This window comes from Corvus moneduloides, chromosome 6 (assembly GCF_009650955.1).
Source record: "Corvus moneduloides isolate bCorMon1 chromosome 6, bCorMon1.pri, whole genome shotgun sequence".
Classification (NCBI taxonomy): domain Eukaryota; kingdom Metazoa; phylum Chordata; class Aves; order Passeriformes; family Corvidae; genus Corvus; species Corvus moneduloides.
In genome coordinates, this window is record NC_045481.1 from 37633691 (window position 1) to 37653230 (window position 19540).

Here is a 19540-nt window from a genome sequence, read left to right on the forward strand (position 1 = left end):
ATAAGAAGTCTGTTCCAAGCATGTGGTGAGCACAGTGAAGTACAGCCCCATTTATACTCAGAAATCCAAGGTTTTCAGCTATGCAGAGCTTCCACACAGCAGGAAGGCTGGAATTGTTGTGTTTGGCGACATTTTCGGTGTATTTGCCTTGCTTGAATTCACTTACAATTAATCATCTTCCTTCTCTAGGTGCCAAAAACATCCATGTTTTTGTCTCTCTGTCATAGCAGTGAACTGTATGTTAAAAAAGAGTCACACATGCACAGAAAAGGTCAGCAGCCTCCCTGTATCATGTCCCAAAGTCTGGTCTGAGGGTGTCTTTAGGATCAGATCAATACATTTGTTAGTGGCAGGTGTGCAGAGAGACTCTGGAGAGGAAAGTGGACACATGGCTTCCCTGTTTGTAGGTGCAGCTGGGAGCTGGAAGAAAAAGCATCTTTGCACAAAAGATGGCAGCGAAAAGAACTGCTGAAAAGGCAGCGACGGCTCCCTCTGCTGCCGAGTGCGTGCAAGTAAAATCAGCTGCTCCGGATGCCTTGGATCCTGGGAGATCCGTGGAAGAGCCACCTCTCCTCAGCAGCAGGAGAGGTAAGTGGAGAAGGTTCTGCCTATCCCGCCGACCATATTTACATAGCCTTAGTAACCATAACATCAGTGCTCCATATTTTTAAATTAGGGTAGCATTGTTGTCCTCAGTTTAGGAATCTCAAGGTCAGTTGGAATGTCTGTATTGTGGCAATGATTTGAAATGGTCTGAGATGCAACTAAAAATTCTAAAGAGAAAATTCCAAGATGCATTCTGAAAATTGGGTTAGCTTTCTCACTGATTTCCTTTTTGCTTCACACAGGGAAATAGATTTATTTTTCAAGGTTCTTGTCCTCCTTTTCCCTTCTGTTTGTTATATGTAAAGTTTTTCTTGTTTCATCACTGATTTCCACAATTTTAGGAAGAGGGTGGTTCTGTGTTGAAAGCGTTTGAGACCACTGTGATGTGGGTTCTCACTCCTACTTAAATGTTTGAAAGCTCAGTTTTCTGTCACCAGATCTGCTGCCATGAGACTGTGGCTTTGCTCCATAAGGAGTGCTGTGAGGCAGTGCTGATGAGTCAGTGCTACCTCCAGCAGTTACTTGTCTGACAGCAACGTGACAAGGCAAGATGAAGCCAGTTCCACTGTTACCAGCATTTCCAGGCTTTTTATTTTTAATTTGTGTTGTCTTGGGCAGTCCAATTTTCTTAGGACCACCCTGTGTCTGGGTTTTACCCTGACACAATATTTTCACATTGAAATAGAGGCCAGATGTCATTTGAAGATTATCACCATTTGTCTTAAGTTTGTGTCAGCCCTGCTCTCTGTCAGAGAATTGGTAAGAGAACTGCCAGCTGTGCTGTGCTGTGCATGCACAAATCCACCATCCAGGTCACTATACTGTGCTTACTTTATGTCCTATTACATTGGGCATGTGTAATTCTGTCTAAGAAAGCTGAAAGGGAAATAGAGAAGCCTTATAGCTGTGATCCTCTTGAACATGAATGCTTCTGAAATGTAGTAGCACGACAGAGAGATTACAAAATGGCTTGGCCCCTTCAGCCAGACTGTTGTGGCAGGATCACTAGAAGCAAGAGAAGAGGGAGAGCTTAATTTCTTGTTGTAACAACGTTTGTCCTAGGTAACCCTTAGTTTAGTTGCTGGTGGTGGGAAGCTTACTGAAGCTTTTGCCAGGTCACTCTGTCTTACCTCTTTCTGCTCAATATGCAAAACAACTGCTGTGGAAATGACATCAAATCTTCCTGGTGTTATGTTGAGAGTCATTGCTGCTGTTTGAACAGGGATTTGATGCTTTCAGGGCTGGCTGTTTTAGGGGCATAGGGATGTTCCAAGTCAATATATGGAGCATATGAATAAAACATAAGCAGTAAAGCCACAGATCCTTGTCTAGTGGGTTACAGGAGAGCTGGACGGTGTCACGGTGACCAAGGGAGCATGTTAGCTGGCACTATGGTTAAATGATATGGACATTTAAAATGGGTTTAGGTCAGATGGTAAAGGGGACTCAGTTTTGTTCAGGGTGTGAAAAACGCCCCTTGCTGTAACTTCTAATGTGTATAACCCTTAAAGGTGAGTACAGGACATTGTTAGAGGTAAACATGCCTGTGTTGAGAATTGATCCTGTATCACTCTGGAAGCTGGTTTACCTAATAATTTTAATTTTCTGTCTTACTCAGCAGATATTTACTAGGTCATGGTTGAGCTGACATAGAGATGTGGGTTCAGGCATTCTTGGGCAGAGAAATAATCTAATATTCACTAGCTTGGAAGAATGCTCTGATGCATCAGTTGTGAATTATGCTCCACTTTACATTTTCTTGCTGTTGCTTTGCATTAAAGAAACATAATTCCTTTCCCCTGCCATCCCTCCTCAAGCGCCCTAAGAAACAAGCTGGAAGTTATGTCAACATATTTGTTGTGACATGGGATTAAAGCACAAATGTTTTAGTTTTGTTTGAAGCTAAACTAAACTTCTTTACTCCTATTCTAACTTTACTACCAAGGAAAAAAAATTAAAGGAGAAATTATTCAAGCCTGTTAATGACAGAATTGAGATTTATTTGTGATGCTGTAGACATAAATTACTAACTGGTTTTTCTGCTGCTTCTTATAGATAAAGATGGTGACTTTTTGACCTCTCAGCGTCCTTGTCTCATAACGGGAGAGGGTCTTGGAAGCCAAAAGAGTGAGCAGGAAGCTCAAGCTATTCACAAAGAGAACTTGGAGAAGCTGCAGTCCATGTCTGAGGAAGAGATCCTGCAGGAGCAGGCAAAGCTTCTGGCTCAGCTGGGTATGTGCTTCCCAGGGTCAGCTCTAGAGATGAGGCAATTTATTGGATGTGTAGGTGTCCTGAAGTCTTAGCAAATTCATGGGGCAACGATGGGAGCTTGGAATTCCTGCTTGGAATATCCATGTGTGGATAATCTTACTTCCATGTCGTGTCAGTAGCTTATGAGTAAGACCTAACTATGGAGGAACTGAAGACTGTTTATTTCTTGGTGAGGGTTGGTTTGGCTTAAGTCTTTCTCGTCACCCCTCTGTGCTGTGGGTTAAGATGATCCGTGCACTTAATGCCTTGCACTCCAAATACATGGTTGCACATAAATGTTTAAGGTCCTAAAATGTGATTCTCTGAAGCTGATAAGAAAGCGGTGTCATAGCAGTGCTGAGGTGAGAGAGAACCTTTGGTCTTCCCCTCCAAAATACCTAAAACTCAAGCCAGAACTCTCAGTACCCAGTTAAGGAGAACATATGGGCATGTGGGAGATTTCAGTTTAAACCTATACTTGGTAGAGCAGAAAACCTTGCAATTAGCCTTGACTTTTTGAAGAAGTGTTTTAATTATCAGGCTGTTGGGTGCAGGCATATTCTGGCAGGAGTCTGGTCTCTGGTTTGGAGCCCTGTCCACAGTGGTGCTCTGGGAATGCCTGTCACTGGCAGCTGATGACAAGGTAGAGGAGAACACTGAATGTGGTATGTTTGATAAGACTTTGTGTGATCTGGGGTACTGCAACACTTGTTGGTGTTGGTTTGATGAATTTATATGCTCAGGAAGAGCAGATGTACAGATGTAGGTGGCAGACAAGGATTTTTTTAAGTTCTCATGATTTCAGGTTCTCTAGCATCAAATTTAGCTGTGAGAGGCATTTTAGATGCATAAGTCTCTTGTGGGTTCAGCTTTAAAGATCGTATTAATGATCTTGACTTCATTGCAAGCAGCATGGGTATAATTGGAAAGGTGTCAAAGAACTACACAAAATAATTGCAGCCTGATTGTTTAGGTACATCCTTCAGAGACCCGAGTATTTTATTTGGCTTCATGGCTTATAACAATGGCATGTGTATGAAAAATACCCTGTTTATGCACTTGCTTCTTGTGACTGATTTGTGATCTTTGCTCCTTGTCCCCACCACTCCGTCCTTTGGGATATTAGTGAAGGGAATACTTAAGGAATTTAAAAAGGAGGGGGTGCATTTTAAGTAGTTTTGAACAATATTTTCTGAAGCAACGTATTTTTATATACCTTATAGATTAAAATTGTAGATATTTTAGTCTTTTGAGGCCTTAAAGAAACTGGGAGTAATTTTGGAATTCCCAGAATATCTGTGACTAGAGAATTATACATGATGAAGCAACTCCTAAACTAAATTGCTGACTTACAGATGGATTTAGGAACCGGACAGGCATAGAGCTGTGAATTAAGGAGACTTTTTCTCCGTATTCAGGAGTGTGAATGATTTATGGGTGTTAAATACTGTCCGGTCCCTGAATTAACTGCGTAGTTATGAAGCAGATGATACTCCATGGTGTGAAGTATGAGAATGGGTACACAGTTCTGTGCTGGGCAGCATCTTGTTGTTGGTACTGTTCTGGTCTTGTTCATGGAGACTCTGGACAAAAGTAGACTTAGTTTCTGACATACCATACACAGATTGACATCAGTGACTTTTTTGTCACTGTGTGAAATGATGAAATAATGAATACAGTCTTTCCTTGCTGTGTACAGTGAAGTGTGAGAAAGTGAGAGCTCTGCTTGCATTCAGAAAAAATAGGAATACTTTAATGAGACTGGGCTAAATGCCTGTCCTTCACCAAGGACAGTTTAAACTGCATCATTGAGGAGAGCATGCAGCAATCATAACTGTGGGATAGATGTTTCAGAGACATGGAAGTCATTTTCGAGATGACTTATCTCAGGTACAGAGCATTTTTCAACTACTTGTCCTTTGTCCTCAAAGAATAAATAACCACTGTAGGTGTTATGTTCTTTTACTTTATATATCTCTGACACGGCTTACTGGAGTATTTCTGTACCTGATTGAGGCACAGTGCACAAGCTCTTACTGTTCACCTCTGGCATAAGCATCCCAACACCATATTCTAGATGAAGAGTATTCAGAGACAGCGCACTCCATCCAAAATGATGTGGGATATCTGTAGCAAATCTGAAAGTAAAATGGTGATCTTAGAGCCATATGAATATAATCTATCCTTCAAAATACATCTACCTCCCAAATGTTTCTCTTCAAAGCATGAAGAGAATGGCTATGTCTTTTTTCTGGGTGTTGTCAGACCATAATTGGAATGGGGAGTCAGTTCAGAGCAAACAAAGGTCACCTTGTAACATAATATCTGAGCTATGACTTGCGGTTCTACTGCAGTTCAATAAAGACCAGGTAATTCTTTTTGTGGTGTCTGTCCTGTGTGTTCTCCTAGTGTTCAGATTGATGCCACTGAGTGGTCCACAGATAGGGACACAGACCAGAATTCTCTCCACAATAGTCTTGTTTGGATGTGCCATTTGAGTGGCAGTGAGGGGAAAAGAAGCAATTATCTTTATTTGTAAACTGGGAAAACAGAATTTTTGTGGTTGCTTTACCCTGAAAGACATTTGTCAGTTCTTTCTCTGGTGTCTCCTCACCAGTCAGTTGCACCCAGCTGATGTGCCTAAGAGGTCATAAAGCAGTGAAGTGCCTCAGTTTGAAGAGAAGTGACAGTTGGTAGGAGAAAGAGACATGTGGAGAAGACTGAAACATAAATAGCAGGAGCTATAGGCATATGAACTATTTTGAGACTTTCTGTCACATATCTGTCTGTCTCTTTGTCAATACTTGCAGATCCCAGTTTGGTTGCTTTCTTGAAATCACAGCGTGGTAACAATGAAGGCCAGAAAAAGGAATTAAAAATGGAACTGAACAGACCGGAGGAGTTTATGGAATCTCTGCCTGTGGCTCAGCATGGTGTAAGATCATCTCTTTCCATGCAGGAGTCAGGTCTGGAACCTGTGAGGAAGGAAGAAAATATGAAGGTAGAAATTACAGGTAAGAAACAAAGTGCATATTGTTAATTGTCTGAACAGAAATATTTGTATGGTGTTTACATCAATCCACATTGATGGTTGTGCTACTTTGTAGTCATCCTAATCTGAATTCTATCATGATAATTAAAAAATATGTATTTTGAGTTCAGAAAAGAACATCTCTAGATGGGCTCCACAGATTAGAAAGGTGATACACTATGTAAAGGAAGTGAGCTGTTCATTGGGAGGTCTTGCTTTTTGAAATTTGTTCTGAGGCCTCTGAAGGGAAAATGTGTGTTAAACTAGGTGTCATTGCTCTTCTGTTCAGTCCTGTGAGCAGGAAAACAGAAGAGTGTAGTAATGAGATTCAGCTGGTGCCTGGATAATTCGTTCTAACTGGTACTGGCTGGGGACAAGAGAGTGTTGGGTGGGTGATTTGTTCACAGGATAGCACAGAGATGACAATCACTCTCCTGTTAGGGAAATTGCTCACATAAAGCATGTATGTCTTAGCATGACACTGCTCCTGAAGGCCCTACTCTGTATCTTGTATCTCAGAAGCCACACAGTGATTTTCACAGGGTAGAGTTATTTCCTTTGTGCTTTGGATGGAGGGGGAAGTATCAAGATGTAGAATGTCCTGCTTCTTGTGGAGTGCTATGGAGCGGTTGCCTCTTATGACAGAACCCTTTAATGCTCAGTATATGTCTGTATGAGGAGAAAGCTGCTTTATCTCCAGCAACTAGAGTAACCAACCCCACACATTCTCATGGCAGAGAAAGGAAGAGTTTTCCCTTTAGGCTTCTGCTCTTATTGTTGCTTTTCTCACTGCGTTTTTTCTTTAGCAATTTCTTTTTCTCTGTTGTGATTTTTAAGCTCTTATTGTCATTTTCCTCACACTTTTGTTCCTAACATACTTCTCCCCCAATTTCATGTCAATTTTTGCCTTCCTGCATCTCTCGATTCTCTCTTTTAATGCATTGTTTGTATTCCAGTATAACCTGCAGACTGATTAAAGAAGTCTCTGAATCATTTTGGGATTTCAGCTTGATGTTTGCAAGAGATTACAAGCATTTACCATTTTTTTGCTGAGAGGGATGAGTCTGTCAGTGTATGTTGTGTGTACACGTGCAGAAGAAGTAAAGCTCAGCCTCTTTTTGAGGAAGACGCTTCACTGAACAGTCCTTTTGCAGTTTCTCCCCTAGTTTTACTTTTCCACAGATCCATCTTAGTCAAAAGGACTATTTTCAGTTCTTTTTAGTCCCAGAACAAGTGAGTGCACAAGTAGCACCAGGTCAAGTGACATCTCTTCCTCTCCTGGGAGCAATAGAAACATGTTGTTCAGCCTGTAATGGTAATAATAGCAATGCTCTTGAGAATAGCTCCGTGTTTAGAACGTTGTGTGCTGACATCTTTTGCCTCCTATAGAAGACAGCACAGGAAAAAAGAGGAGTTCTCCCAGGATATTTGAAACAACAAAAAGGGTGAGCTGAAACACAGTTAAAAAACCAAGGGAAGCTTTTCCAGTACTTTAGTTTATGCCTGCAGCCCATCCTGGCCAACAGGAGATGTAAAAATGAATTTAACATTAGCGCTTACTGTTGGGATTTCAGCATCTGTTTATACTCAGAGGTAAACTAATCATGAATAGCCCAGCAGAAATGGTCACGCTGAATTTCCAGTGATGACACAAAGCAATAGGATTGCTCGAAAGTCAGACCTCCCTCTCTAATGAGATAAAAGGCTACTGTTTATTAGAAACAAGATGGTGAAGCATTTATCCAGCAATGTGTAACCTTATCAAATGGAAAAGTAAATTCTGTCACTGAGAGAAAAGGGGAAGCAAAGCAAAAAGTGAAGAGGTTGGGTGGTAGCCTTTAATGTAGCCCAAGTCTGAAAAAGTTCAGTGTGAATGTTGCATTCACACTGCCAGCTTGTGCTTCTCTAAAGGGTTTTCTCAGTAACAGACTGCTGATATCTTGAAATACATATCCATCTTTTCTTGTTGACAAGATCATAGTACTAAGGGCTGGTAGTAACATGCATAATCTTATTCACAGAGTGATTAGCTCACCCCTATCAATTTAGTGATTAATAGAGAAAACATTTTGTTAAATTACAAATGTCGATATATTTTGTTTTTCTGCTGATTTTATTTCCTCTCGTGTTGCATCTACCACCCACAAACATTCCAGTTTTGTACATTTCAGATGCTTTTTCCTTCTCTTCAATTAAAATGCATGCTGAGCCTTTGGCTGAAATTCTGCAGAACAGCTTTCTGGCTGAGCAAGATAACTCTGTGCTTGGTTCCTTGCCTGATTCAATGCCACATTGATCATAAGGGTGAAGCTTTATTCTGGAGAGGATGAGTGCCCTTCTTGAAAGTTTATCTGCTGATTAGAGGAAAGTAAAAGGTTAGGTTTCAGGCCAGTTATCAGCAGGAAAAGATCTGATGAAAGGAGAGCATCTCAGTGGGACTCGTTGTTCCTTGCAAGAGAAGACCAGAGTACCAGGATTAATAGCTGCAATGCAGATGAGTTCTGGGCTGCTCCAGCAGGAGTGATGCTAATGCTTTTTATGTTGTAAGACTGCCTGTTATTGTCCTTACATGTGGTTTTTTTTGAGATAGCAAAGACTTCTTAGCTCATCTCATTCTGGTTTGGGGTAGTATCCTAGTAGCAAAGCCTTACCTTTCCTGGTTATATTTCTTCAGTCTCTTCACTTGTGAGATTCTTCTACGTGATAATTTGTCTCTTTCCTAGGGCAACTCTCGTGATGTCAGGCACAAATGTCTTGTTTTTCAAATTCTTGTAGTCGAAGCTCTTTATAAAGTTAAATTAGTAATTTCTTCCTGTATTACTTGCACCTTTGAAATTCTTGTTGAGCTGTCCAGTTTTCCCACTGAGCTGTCTCTGGAAAGCTGTGCAAATTGTCAGCTGTTTTGATCTTCTCTTCCCAAGCTGATCTTCTCAAGCCTTTAGGGAGGGAAACTAAAGAGCAGCATCACAAATGCAACCAAAGCACAAATATTGTGTTGCCTTCAGTGTATCTAGGCTGAAATCATACTGGCTTCCGATAATTTGCTGGGACTTTGTGTTAATACTTTTCAATCATTTCATGACCCCCCTAACACTCTCTTCCTTGGATGATATTAGTTTGCTTTTTCAAAAGTAGGGCTGATATTTTTTCTGCACTAGTTCTGATAATTTTGCCTTATTTGTGTCCTGACTTCTGTTCAACTTCTCCTAAATTAGCCTTGTCTGTGAATTTCATTACAGTGCTGTTTACTTCCTCTTCCTGCTCTCATGAAAGATGAAAATAGCTTTAAACCTTTGATGTTCATGCATCAGACAACAGTCAGTTTGAAAATTGTTTTCTTTTTATTTTACATAATCTTGTATTTGAGTCTTTAAGCCAAGTAGCTTGGCAAAGAAGAAGTAGTATTTCCTTCATCACTGCCTTGGAAGGTAGCATTGACATTTCTTTCTCCCCACAAAAAGATGATGATCTGCCTGTGAAGCCCAGGAAGGAGTGGATTCACATGGACAATGTAGAGTTTGAGAAGCTGGAATGGATGAAAGATTTGCCCTCACCTCGGCAGAAGAAAACCAAAAAGGTTGGAAAGCAAAAACTGATACTTTGCGTGTTAGTGTCTGGATTATGCTTCTCAGCAGTAACACTTTTGAAGGCTTCAAAAATGAGTCCTCTGGCTACTCAGTCTGTAGGATTTCATCAGGTTGAAAGATTCCCCATTTTCTTTCACAGGATGGGATGATACATGATCAGTTCAGTCCGTAGCACTCAAGAGAGCTAGGAAGTGAGAGTCTAGCCATTGTAATCTGGGATGAAACAGGTAAAACTGAGAAAAAAGGAAAGATAGGAGTGCTTTTTTTTTTAAGAATTTGAGGCCTGAGGAGTTTTTGAGCTGCCATCTTCCAGCAGGTGATGTAAAAAGTGTTATTTTAAGGGATGAATGGAGTGGACAGCAATAGAAATAATAGTTTTCTCCCTCCACCCTTTTGCTGTAGGGAATGCAAGCTCGATTCAGTTTAAAAGGAGAATTGATTCCCGCAGATGCTGATTTGCCAACACATCTAGGTTTGCACCACCATGGAGAAGAGGCAGAGGTAGGTGGGTGTAATGTAATAGAAAAGGTACACACATTTCTGTTTCCTGTGTTTGATTGGTAGATTCCTTTTGTGTCAAGCTTTTTAGTGACAAAAAAACCCCTTTGAAAAGTGCATTTTTCTTGAGAAACAAACTCCTGAAGACAAGTTGTGTCTGCATGCATTAACCGCATTACTTCCAGAAAACTGTTGATGTTTTTTCTCTTTAATGCTGTTAAAGTTCTGTGGTGTTGGAAAAAGGTGCACGTACTTTCTTTCCTTAAGAAGTTCAATTTTCTCCTGTGACATCTAAGATTAGAATCTCTTCTGCAATTGCCACAAAGTGGCAAACAACCTTGGCTTGCACTTTATCTTCTGTTACGCAGTATGTTACAGTTAATCTTATTTTAAGGGGCCTGTTTTTACCTGTAGCTGATGGGTGTTTTTGGTTTCTTTGTTTTGTTTCCCCCTGCCGTTTAGAGGGCTGGTTATTCTCTGCAAGAGCTCTTTCATTTGTCTCGCAGCCAAGTTACACAACAGAGGACACTGGCTCTGCAGGTCTTAGGTCGTATTGTTCAAAGGGTAAGTCACTTTATGGAATTCCTCCCCATAATTCAAGTTTCTGGTGAGTCAGGGTCCAGATTCTCTGATACTAGTTGTTTGTTTTTTGCTGTTCAGTGAAGATGAGCAAAGTCACCAACAGGGCATTCTGTTTCACTGAGGATCCTCACTGCTAGATAAGCTAAATGTTGGGATATAACAGAGATGCAGGTTTCTCTGGATGGTTCCAGAGTGTTGTTCTTTCAACAAGTTGTTTCAAGTGCTGTTCAACAGCAGTGGTGTGATTTCAGTTCTCTTGTTAATTTGGATGCAATTGGGTTTTTTTTAACGTTACTTTTGTGACAAACCTATTCTTGGCATTGACCCTTTCACTCCTGTTGTCTGAGCCAGCTTCATGATGTGCATTTTCTGTAGGAGGTGAGAAAGAACTAAGCCTACTCACAGAGCAATGTGCCAAGAGCAGAAAGCAAAATGAATGCTTCTGTGCACATTTCCACCTAACTTTTGGGGGAAGTGCTAACATTCCCCCTAATGGCACTGGCGGCAGAGAAGAAGAAACATGGTGGTTTTGAGAAGGGTGATGGGGCAGAACAGGATGAAGTCAAAAGATGGGCTTAGACTTTAGTAAGAAGGGTTTCTTGCATTAAGGAACTGTAGCTGTGTGCCTCTGTAGAATGAATGGAGGATAAAATAAGAGGAAGAATAACCTCCACACAGCTTAGCAGCTTTACAGTCGAAGTGGAAGGAGGCAAAGATGCAGAATGTTGAGATGTGACAGCCCAGAGATGTATCCAGCTGAGATGAGACAGCCTTAACCCTGGCTCTGTTTGGCACACTTTCCAGGCCAGGGCTGGAGAGTTTGCTTCCTCACTGAAGGGTAGCGTTCTGCGTCTGCTGCTTGATGCTGGCTTTCTCTTCTTGCTGCGCTTCTCCCTGGATGATGCAGTGGATAATGTCATGGCAGCATCTGTTGGTGCTCTCCGGGCTCTGCTGGTGTCACTTGATGATGAGGTAAAATAATCATTAAGAGCTTGGGTTTGATTTCATGCTGAGCTGTTTACAGGAATCAGAATGAGAAGACATGGTAAGTAGCTTGAACAAAGGTTTACTGGATGTGTTAGCTTAATGGTGAATAGAGTGCCATTGCTGTGCTTTGAGACAGATCATGGAGTGTGTTATCCCAGTTTGAGAGATTCAGGTATCTTTTTTCCCTCCTGTTTGAATTAGCTCTGTCCTATGATTAAATTCAGTGCATGCTGCTAAGTTTCTTCTTCTTTTGGTATCTTTGCAATCTGGATCAGGCCACTATTAATGTGTGTGCCGAGTTTTTTTTTTTTTTAATATGGCCTTTTATGTTGTTTCTTATTTAATAGTTTTTCTGCTTCTTAACAGATTAAATATTCTCCACACTTTCCCTTATCCCTCATAATAATGCTCTTTTCTTTTTCTCTCATTGTCCATTTTCTGCTGTTCCCATGTGTTTTTGTAACACTGATACATACATAATTTTGCCTTTTCATGTGTTTATTTTCTCATTGATGCTTTTCACCTGTTAGAAGATTAAGACTTCTTTTAGATGTTCAAGGCTGCTAGACAGTCTGGAGCAGCCAGATTAAGATGTACTCCTGGTTGGACAGAAGCTGTTATAGTCTGTTATTGGCAGAGCATGCTGTGGACTGTGTTGCAAGTTCCTTCCTTGAGAGCTGCTTTTGTGTTTGACTGCAAAGGGGCTGGTGATAGAAGAGATGGGGTGGAAGCCCCCTGTGACTTCTACCAGGCCTATAGAGCTATCCCTAGTGGGAGGCAAGAGAAATGAAGCAGTAGGTAGCTTTCTCCACATTTTGCTGCTCTTCTATCTATGAGCCTAATGAAGTTCTGCTACATGAGGCCTGCCCACCCATTGTAGGTAATTAGTACTATGAATCAGCTTCTTAACGTACTTTTCTCTCTTCTGGTGTTACTCTGGTTTGTAAGTGTTGGCAGTGCTCTGATTTTTCAGGTCAAAGCTTATGGCGTGATGTTTTGTGTAAGCAGGGCTTGCTGACTCTTGCTGTCAGAAGCAGCACTCTGAATGCTGTGTCAGTATGTTCTCTAACTCATAGAGTCCTTCCTAGAGTCTTATTTTGCTGAGTTTCAAAAGGTCTCTGAGAAAGCGACAGGGTTGGAAGCCTGGCCTTCTGCTCCAGGATTTGTAAGACAAATAGGATTTATCTGCACTATGAGCACAGAAGATCGGCACACATAAAAATCGTGCTGTCTGAAAGTTTTGTTCATCCATCAATGGCTATGGGAAGGAAGCAACTTTCTTTTTGTTTCCTTTGAAGATCCATCTACTTCATCTTAGTTCTTTTCCTTCTCTTGGTGGAAGGAAGACTATAGTCCCAAACTGTATTCCAGATAGACTCATGGCTTCACCCCCTCAAGTTAGGCCTCTTCTGACCATGCCATTCACCCACCATCTTTAGTTACTATTGTGTTGGGGTTTTTTTGGGTTTTTTTTAGTGTCTAATAATAGCTTGTGCTTCCTTGGTACTTGGCAATTGAAGTCTACCACTACTTTTCTGACTAATGTGGTATTTGTTTCTGATTGTGGGTGCAGGAAATGGAAAATTATGGCAGTTATTAAGCAGTGCAAGCATTTGATTTGGCTGTCTTTCATATTCTAAAACATTTTGGGGGAAGTAGGTCTGTTATGGGAGCAATCCCCTCTGAAGAATTGAAACTATTATCGTAGTTGGACTATTACCATAGAACTTGAGAGTACCTGACACTGTCATTAGCTGTGAACAAAAAAAGAGGGCTTTCTATTTGCTTAAGCTGAGGGATGTTCAAACAAAAGTGAAGCAAACATGAACAAATACACCAAGCAATCTTTATTTTATCATATGAATTTTTGCGTGATCTTTCTGTGTTACTTGTGACCTAAGTTCCACACAGATTCAGAAATGGGAATAGAGCCAATAAATACCAAATTTCAGTTTAATGCCTAGAGCCTTGGTGGTTGGTTTATTTATTTATTTATTTACTTATTTATAATCTTAATTTTTTTCCAGCTAAACTAAATTTCTGTTATCTATGTAGTGAATTTAATTCACATCGCGGTAATTCTTTATAATGGTGTTCCAAGTCTGTGTGTGTCAGGCTAAAATCATTTCCCTGAAAAAGCACTGAATTCCACTTGTACATGTTTAGAATACCTTTTATTGTGTTCACATTTTCTTGGGATTATATGGGAATCAATAAAGTATTCCATATTCAAAAGCATCCCCGAAAAGATTTTGTCCTTGTCTTTTTGTTATTCTTTGTGAGAATTTTATTTTATATGCTTCAACATTCCCTATAGAAATATCTTGATTGGACTTTCTCATGGTACCAAGGGATGGCTGCATTCCCCTTTGTCCCTAACAATGAGGAGGAAGAAGAGGAGGAAGAGGAAGAGTTAAATGGAACAGAGAAATCTCAAGATAAAAAATTAAAGGATGAAAACAAGCCAGACCCAGATGTGGCCCGATACGATGTTGTAAAGGTAAGCACAGAGTTAGTTTCTTTTTATGAAGGTAGGCTCAGCACAGTGCAGTGTGTGCTGTTGAAACACCTACCCTCCTGTGCATGCTGGACAAGAACATTCTGAACAAGAATTAGAACTCATGCCTGGCTCTTGGTTGTTATGTTTCTGCTATATATTACCAGGAGGATAATTTTATCGGTTTCTAAAAATGTTGAGACTTGACTTGTGGGATTTCAGTGTAATTAATATCTCTTAATTTCCTCTCGGGAGTTCAGCAACAAACGCACTGATAAGACTTGCTGAAAGGCTGCACAGAGACATGACTTTCAGGCTCATTTGCTTGGGTTAAAAATGAAAACGTTCCAGCCGTTATTAAAATGTCTGTATGCACTTTCTTAAAGTTAAACAAGAATATTACAGCTAGATAGTTCAGAACTAGCAGATTTGTACAGTGATACTCTTTTTTTATTTGACATAAGGTGGCTGCTTACCATTTCCCTAAATGTCATATTTGCATTTCTCAGATTAAGAGTTTTACAGCATTCAGAAGGAATTCCTCCCACATTTTAAGCCTAATCCCATATTTTTGATATGAGATCTAAAAATAGCAAACTTTGTTATCTCAAACTCAGCCTTGGTGGAGCGAATGCACCCTGCTGCAATCATTAAAATATGTGATCACATCACTTATTCCTTGTGCTTGAGCTTGTGTTTGAGTGGCATGTGGTCTAAAAGCATCGCTGGGTGAATTAATTCCTGTACTTGGGCATTTGGTCTTGTTTAGAGGCTTCATGATTTCAGATGTGTTCTGCTAGGTGTGGGGCACTTTTTAAAAAATGTAACGAAAAAATTGTAGATAGACAGGAGATCAGTTAGTGATTCTGTAAGCAGTTGCATGGTTCAGCATAGTTCAGCTTGTTCCAAGTGGCCTGAGCTCAGAAGGTATTTGAGATAAAATTCCCCTCTGTTCCCATTACTGTGCAGTTCCATTTCACACCTGCTTAATGGCTGTTACTACCCAATTGTTCCACACAGTTGGAAAAGGAGTATTTAAACTAGCTGCTGAACATGGTCAGGCCTAGAGTTACAACTTGCTTGGCTGCAAATTTTTAAAAGTATCAGTAATGCGAACTCGGGTATTATGGATTTGCCTTTTCCCAGAACCAGGAATGCATCACACTGTTTGTTACGTAAACTGATGATTTTTTCCTGGCACCGCCGCTGATCATAAAAAAAAAATCACATCATCCCTATGCATCTCTTTTCTTACTGCAAAATAGGAATTCCTGTCTGTTCTCTGTTTCTGTCAACTTCCTCTGACATGACAGGTACTATCAGACGGAGTGCTGCATTAGCTGGAGGTGGTGTCTAGCCAGAATTATTCAGAAGCATGAGAACCTTCTTCACCAGCAGTAGGTTTTAACAGTCTTTTATAGGGAAAGTTATTTCCCTGTCATTTAGAGTTTTATACTCTGGGAAACACAAGTATCCAAACTCTCCATTGGTCTGATTCAGAACAGAAGTTCAGTTGTTCCTGCTCAGTTCAGATAACTCTTGCTCATTTGCCAGCATAGTTGCAAATCCACAGAAACTTATTTATTTCATGACTGCTAATTTTAAAACAGTCTCTGCAGAAGATGTAATCTGCTTTTGGCTTCCAGCAACTGAAGTGCAGAGAGTACTTGTTTAGAGCATAATAGGTTGTTTTTTTTTTTAACATCTTTCAGGGACTTTTGAAAACACGGATCCAGCACCGGCTGAGGTACATCCTAGAGGTGGTGCGACCTGTTCCAACAGTAGTTCTGGATATACTGCACATCCTCATCCATATAGCAAGGCACTCCTCTGAGGCGTGCAGCCAGGTAAATCTCCCACTGTATAGGAGCTTGGGAATGATAGAGAAAGGTTTGGAAAGGGGAAGAAAGATCAGGTGAAGTTATGGCACGGAGATCAGACAAACATGTCTGTTTTGCATGTCTTCTGCATGTCTGCATAACTGCATACCTTTAGTTATTTGTGCTCCCTTCCATTTCTCTCCAGCTGCTTGACTGTCCTCGGTTGATTGAGACCATTGTCAGGGAATTTCTCCCTACTCAGTGGGATCCCAAAGTGGCTGAACCAGGGTTTTTACTTACCAGTCTCCACGGAGTTGCTTGCGCCAGTGCTATGAAGTTCATCAGGGTGTTGGCATCTGGAGGCCGAAATGCAACAGCCAGGCTGGTGAGTGGTTCTTGGAAGAGCTCTTCCGATTGCAAAGGCCTTTGTTCCTTATGCCTTACTTTCTAAGTAAAGACAGAAGACTAACTGGAGGTGACTCTGAGCTGAAGCTGAAGAAATCAGTGTGAGGAAGGTGCATCAGTGTGTTTTGAAGGAATTGTTGACAGCGTCATGATAATGATGCTTCTCCTAAATAATGGTAGAAGAACTGTGTCAAGCTTTACTCTGCTTTTTTATGGTTTGCATAGTGCACTCATGCAAAAGTCACAGAGCCTAGCATGGTAATACTGACCAGGAGCAGATGTTTAGAGCATGCATTGATGTGTGCTGCTCTGTACTCTCCCATGTTTCAGTGATAGGCAGCATAAGACTGTATAAACCAGGGACATAATCAACTATCCTTTTGTTTTACAACCCTGGTTGAACTTTTCTGCCATTAATTTGACATTAATTAACTCTGAGATAATTTGTCAGTGTTTTCAGCTCCTCTTAGCTTCTGGACAGGTTTTCCACTTCAGAGATAATTGCATTCCCTCATATAGGTTGTCATGCTGATACTATAAGTGCATGAAATCTACCAAGAGCAGCACTCATTACAGTGCAAAGAGCACTTCTTAAGGGTTTTGCTTCGGTATTGTTAACAGCACCTAACAAATTGACATCCAGGAAATTGCTAGTATCAACAGAACACCAGCCTGTGCTATAAAATATAGGGAATAATGATGGATAGTGGGATATTTAAAGACTGTAAGTGGTGCTAGGAACATAACAGAGTAAAATTCAGATGTTTTTCTACTTCAGGCTTTGTGTACTCCAGGTATTTCAAGGCATGCAAAAATTGCTTAGAAGGTTCCTGACACTCAGGCTTTGCTGCTGTTACACTCTCATATGTTCTGTTACATGCACTTAAACGTGGGAGTGGAAAATCATAAAAAACTAAATCAGAACCATCAATGTAGGAATTTATTTTAGCTAACAACAAAGTTCTTCCATCTTCCTCCTGGAAGTAAATTTGACTTTGTCCTCTGTTCTGTAGGAGAGGTGTCAGAATTTATAGTTTTGACTCATCATCTCCTTTGCTTTCTTGCTGGTGTGCATTGATTTCCCTACAAGATGTCTCTAAAGCATTTGAAATTTAAATTACCTATAATATGTCCTTGTGCTGTGAAAAAGACCTTGTTACCTCATTTGTTTAGACAGAGGACATAGAAGCTTTTGTATGTGTGGGAGAAGGAAAGTGAAGCTCTTTTTTATGGTTAAGTAAAAATACCCAGATGTAGGGGAGGATAAAAATTATTTCTAGAGAACTGCAAATGAGTCATGTCATGCTTAATTGAATACCAAAATAACCTCAGAACATTTCTAAGGCATCAAAATTCTATAACCTTATGAAAGTAATAGGCAGGAGGTACCCTCTGCATAAAATAAACACTGAATTACAGACAGACTTAGGTTGTAGAACCTCTGAAACCCATCTAGTGTGGCCTCCCCAAAAGAATGTCAGCATCAGTTCAGTACTTTTGTAGACATCGTTTTACACAAAGTGTATCTTTACATGTAATCTTGACTAAGAGAGTTGTATTTACGACTATTTAAAGAAGGATAATCATATATTTTTTTAAAAAATCAGTCAAATGCTGCAGAGAGCATCCAAAACAAGAGTGTGTGGGGGATAAACAAACCTCCATCAGAAATTATTTAGGTGTAGTTGATTTGTGTTAGGAGTGGACTAGGTACCCCTAGGCATCCCTTCCAGGAATACTTCTCTCTAAATAGCCATTGACCATTTAGTGATCCTTTGTAGTCTGCTCCTTGAGATTGCACAAAATAAAAGCAGGTTTGAGCGGTGCAAGAAAGAGTTCAGAATGAACTGAACTGAAATCTGCAGCTCTTTGTGTGTGTCAGAGCAATGAGGTAATGGTGCATGCAGCTGATGCCCCTTATCCCTTTGTCTTTTTTGTTCTTCATCCTTTTCTTTTGCTTTGTTTGTTTTACAGCTTAACAAATTTGAAATGAAGAGTCGGTTAAGTCGCTTTATTGCTGAAGACCCTGTGGATCTGCTCCTGCCGAGGGAGGAAGCCATCAGGCTGAGCACCGAAGCCTTCCGGCTGTGGGCTGTGGCTGCTGGCTATGGGCAGGCCTGCGACCTCTACAGGTACAGCTCAAAGCTGGAGAAGTGGGGGTGGAGGGCACAACAGAGATAATGGTCATCCTGCTCCAAAGGGGCAAAGAGAGGCATCTCCAGGCTCAGTCTCTATTCCCCTTCAGGGTATCTTACTTGACCTTCTCTTGCCTCCTGCAGTAAAACTCGGTTTCTAAAGGTATTTATGCTGAGTATTCCCTTTTTCTGGTTGTTCACTATCTCCTGTGTTTAAGCAATGCTATTTTGTTGTTTCTCCTTTACAGTGGGAGACCACTGTAGCTTTTTAGGGCTGCATCTTTTTCCCCTTGAAGGGGTGAATAATCTATGCTTATATGACGTCAAAACACATGGTTTGCAGTGCACGCAGGACTGAATCTGCTTGACCTAGGGGCAGTCTGTGGGCAGCAGTCACCATGCTGAGTGGGGCAGACTGGTGCAGACAAACTGCACGATACATTGACTTCCAGTTCAGGACAAGTGCTTGTGCTTGACTGCCAAGGTCTGCCCTGGTGTAAGTCTGACCTAGCTCAAGCATTAAATCTTCTTCGTGTAATTACATTGAATTGGAAGAAGAGGGATGGCTATGGAGTTGCTCTGAAGTAGAGTAAAAGGGAGGCCAGTATTGGGTTTCAGAAGGGAGATACTCATCCACAACAGCGTTTTGTTTTCTTTGGCACAATCTGGTGTATGATTTAAAAAGAGTAAAAACTGTATATACTATTTTAGCACTGTAAATAATGTTGAGGAAAGAAACAGCAAAAGATTCCTTAAAGTTGCAAGATTATAAGTGTGACTGAGAATCTGAGAACTACTCCCCAGCAAGAATAAAATAAAAGTAGTTTTTTCAAGAGATAATCAGAGTGCTTGGAAGCAGTGTATTAGGTAGGTCCCATTCAGATGAAATTGGAATAGCAGTAGTCTTCCTTTGTCATCTTTTTTCTGCGTCGGTTTAATTTTGTTATTGTGGTGGTGGTGGTGATGGTTCTCATAATCACATTTTAGCAATCTTTATAAATAAATGATTTGAGAGTGTAAAGAAGATAGAGCCAGATTCTGCCAGTGGAAAGTGAAGAACCAATGGGCGCAAATGGAAATACAGGAAATTCCACTGAAGTGTTTTTACTGTAATCTTTACTAACTTTACTGTAAAAGTGATC

At 40.6% G+C, this 19540-nt stretch overlaps 1 protein-coding gene across 3 annotated transcripts in view; it reads left to right on the plus strand.

Moving 5' to 3' along the window:
• Positions 1–19540, plus strand: part of RPAP1 (RNA polymerase II associated protein 1) — a 39107-nt gene that overhangs the window by 5914 nt on the left and 13653 nt on the right. For all 3 annotated transcript variants that reach the window (XM_032112152.1, XM_032112153.1, XM_032112154.1), the window contains exons 5-15: positions 408–588; positions 2662–2838; positions 5667–5870; positions 9349–9464; positions 9877–9975; positions 10435–10536; positions 11359–11526; positions 13859–14041; positions 15751–15885; positions 16064–16243; positions 18238–18395. In XM_032112152.1, coding sequence (XP_031968043.1) covers positions 408–588; positions 2662–2838; positions 5667–5870; positions 9349–9464; positions 9877–9975; positions 10435–10536; positions 11359–11526; positions 13859–14041; positions 15751–15885; positions 16064–16243; positions 18238–18395 — 1703 coding nt within the window. The remainder of the gene's footprint in view (positions 1–407; positions 589–2661; positions 2839–5666; positions 5871–9348; positions 9465–9876; positions 9976–10434; positions 10537–11358; positions 11527–13858; positions 14042–15750; positions 15886–16063; positions 16244–18237; positions 18396–19540) is intronic.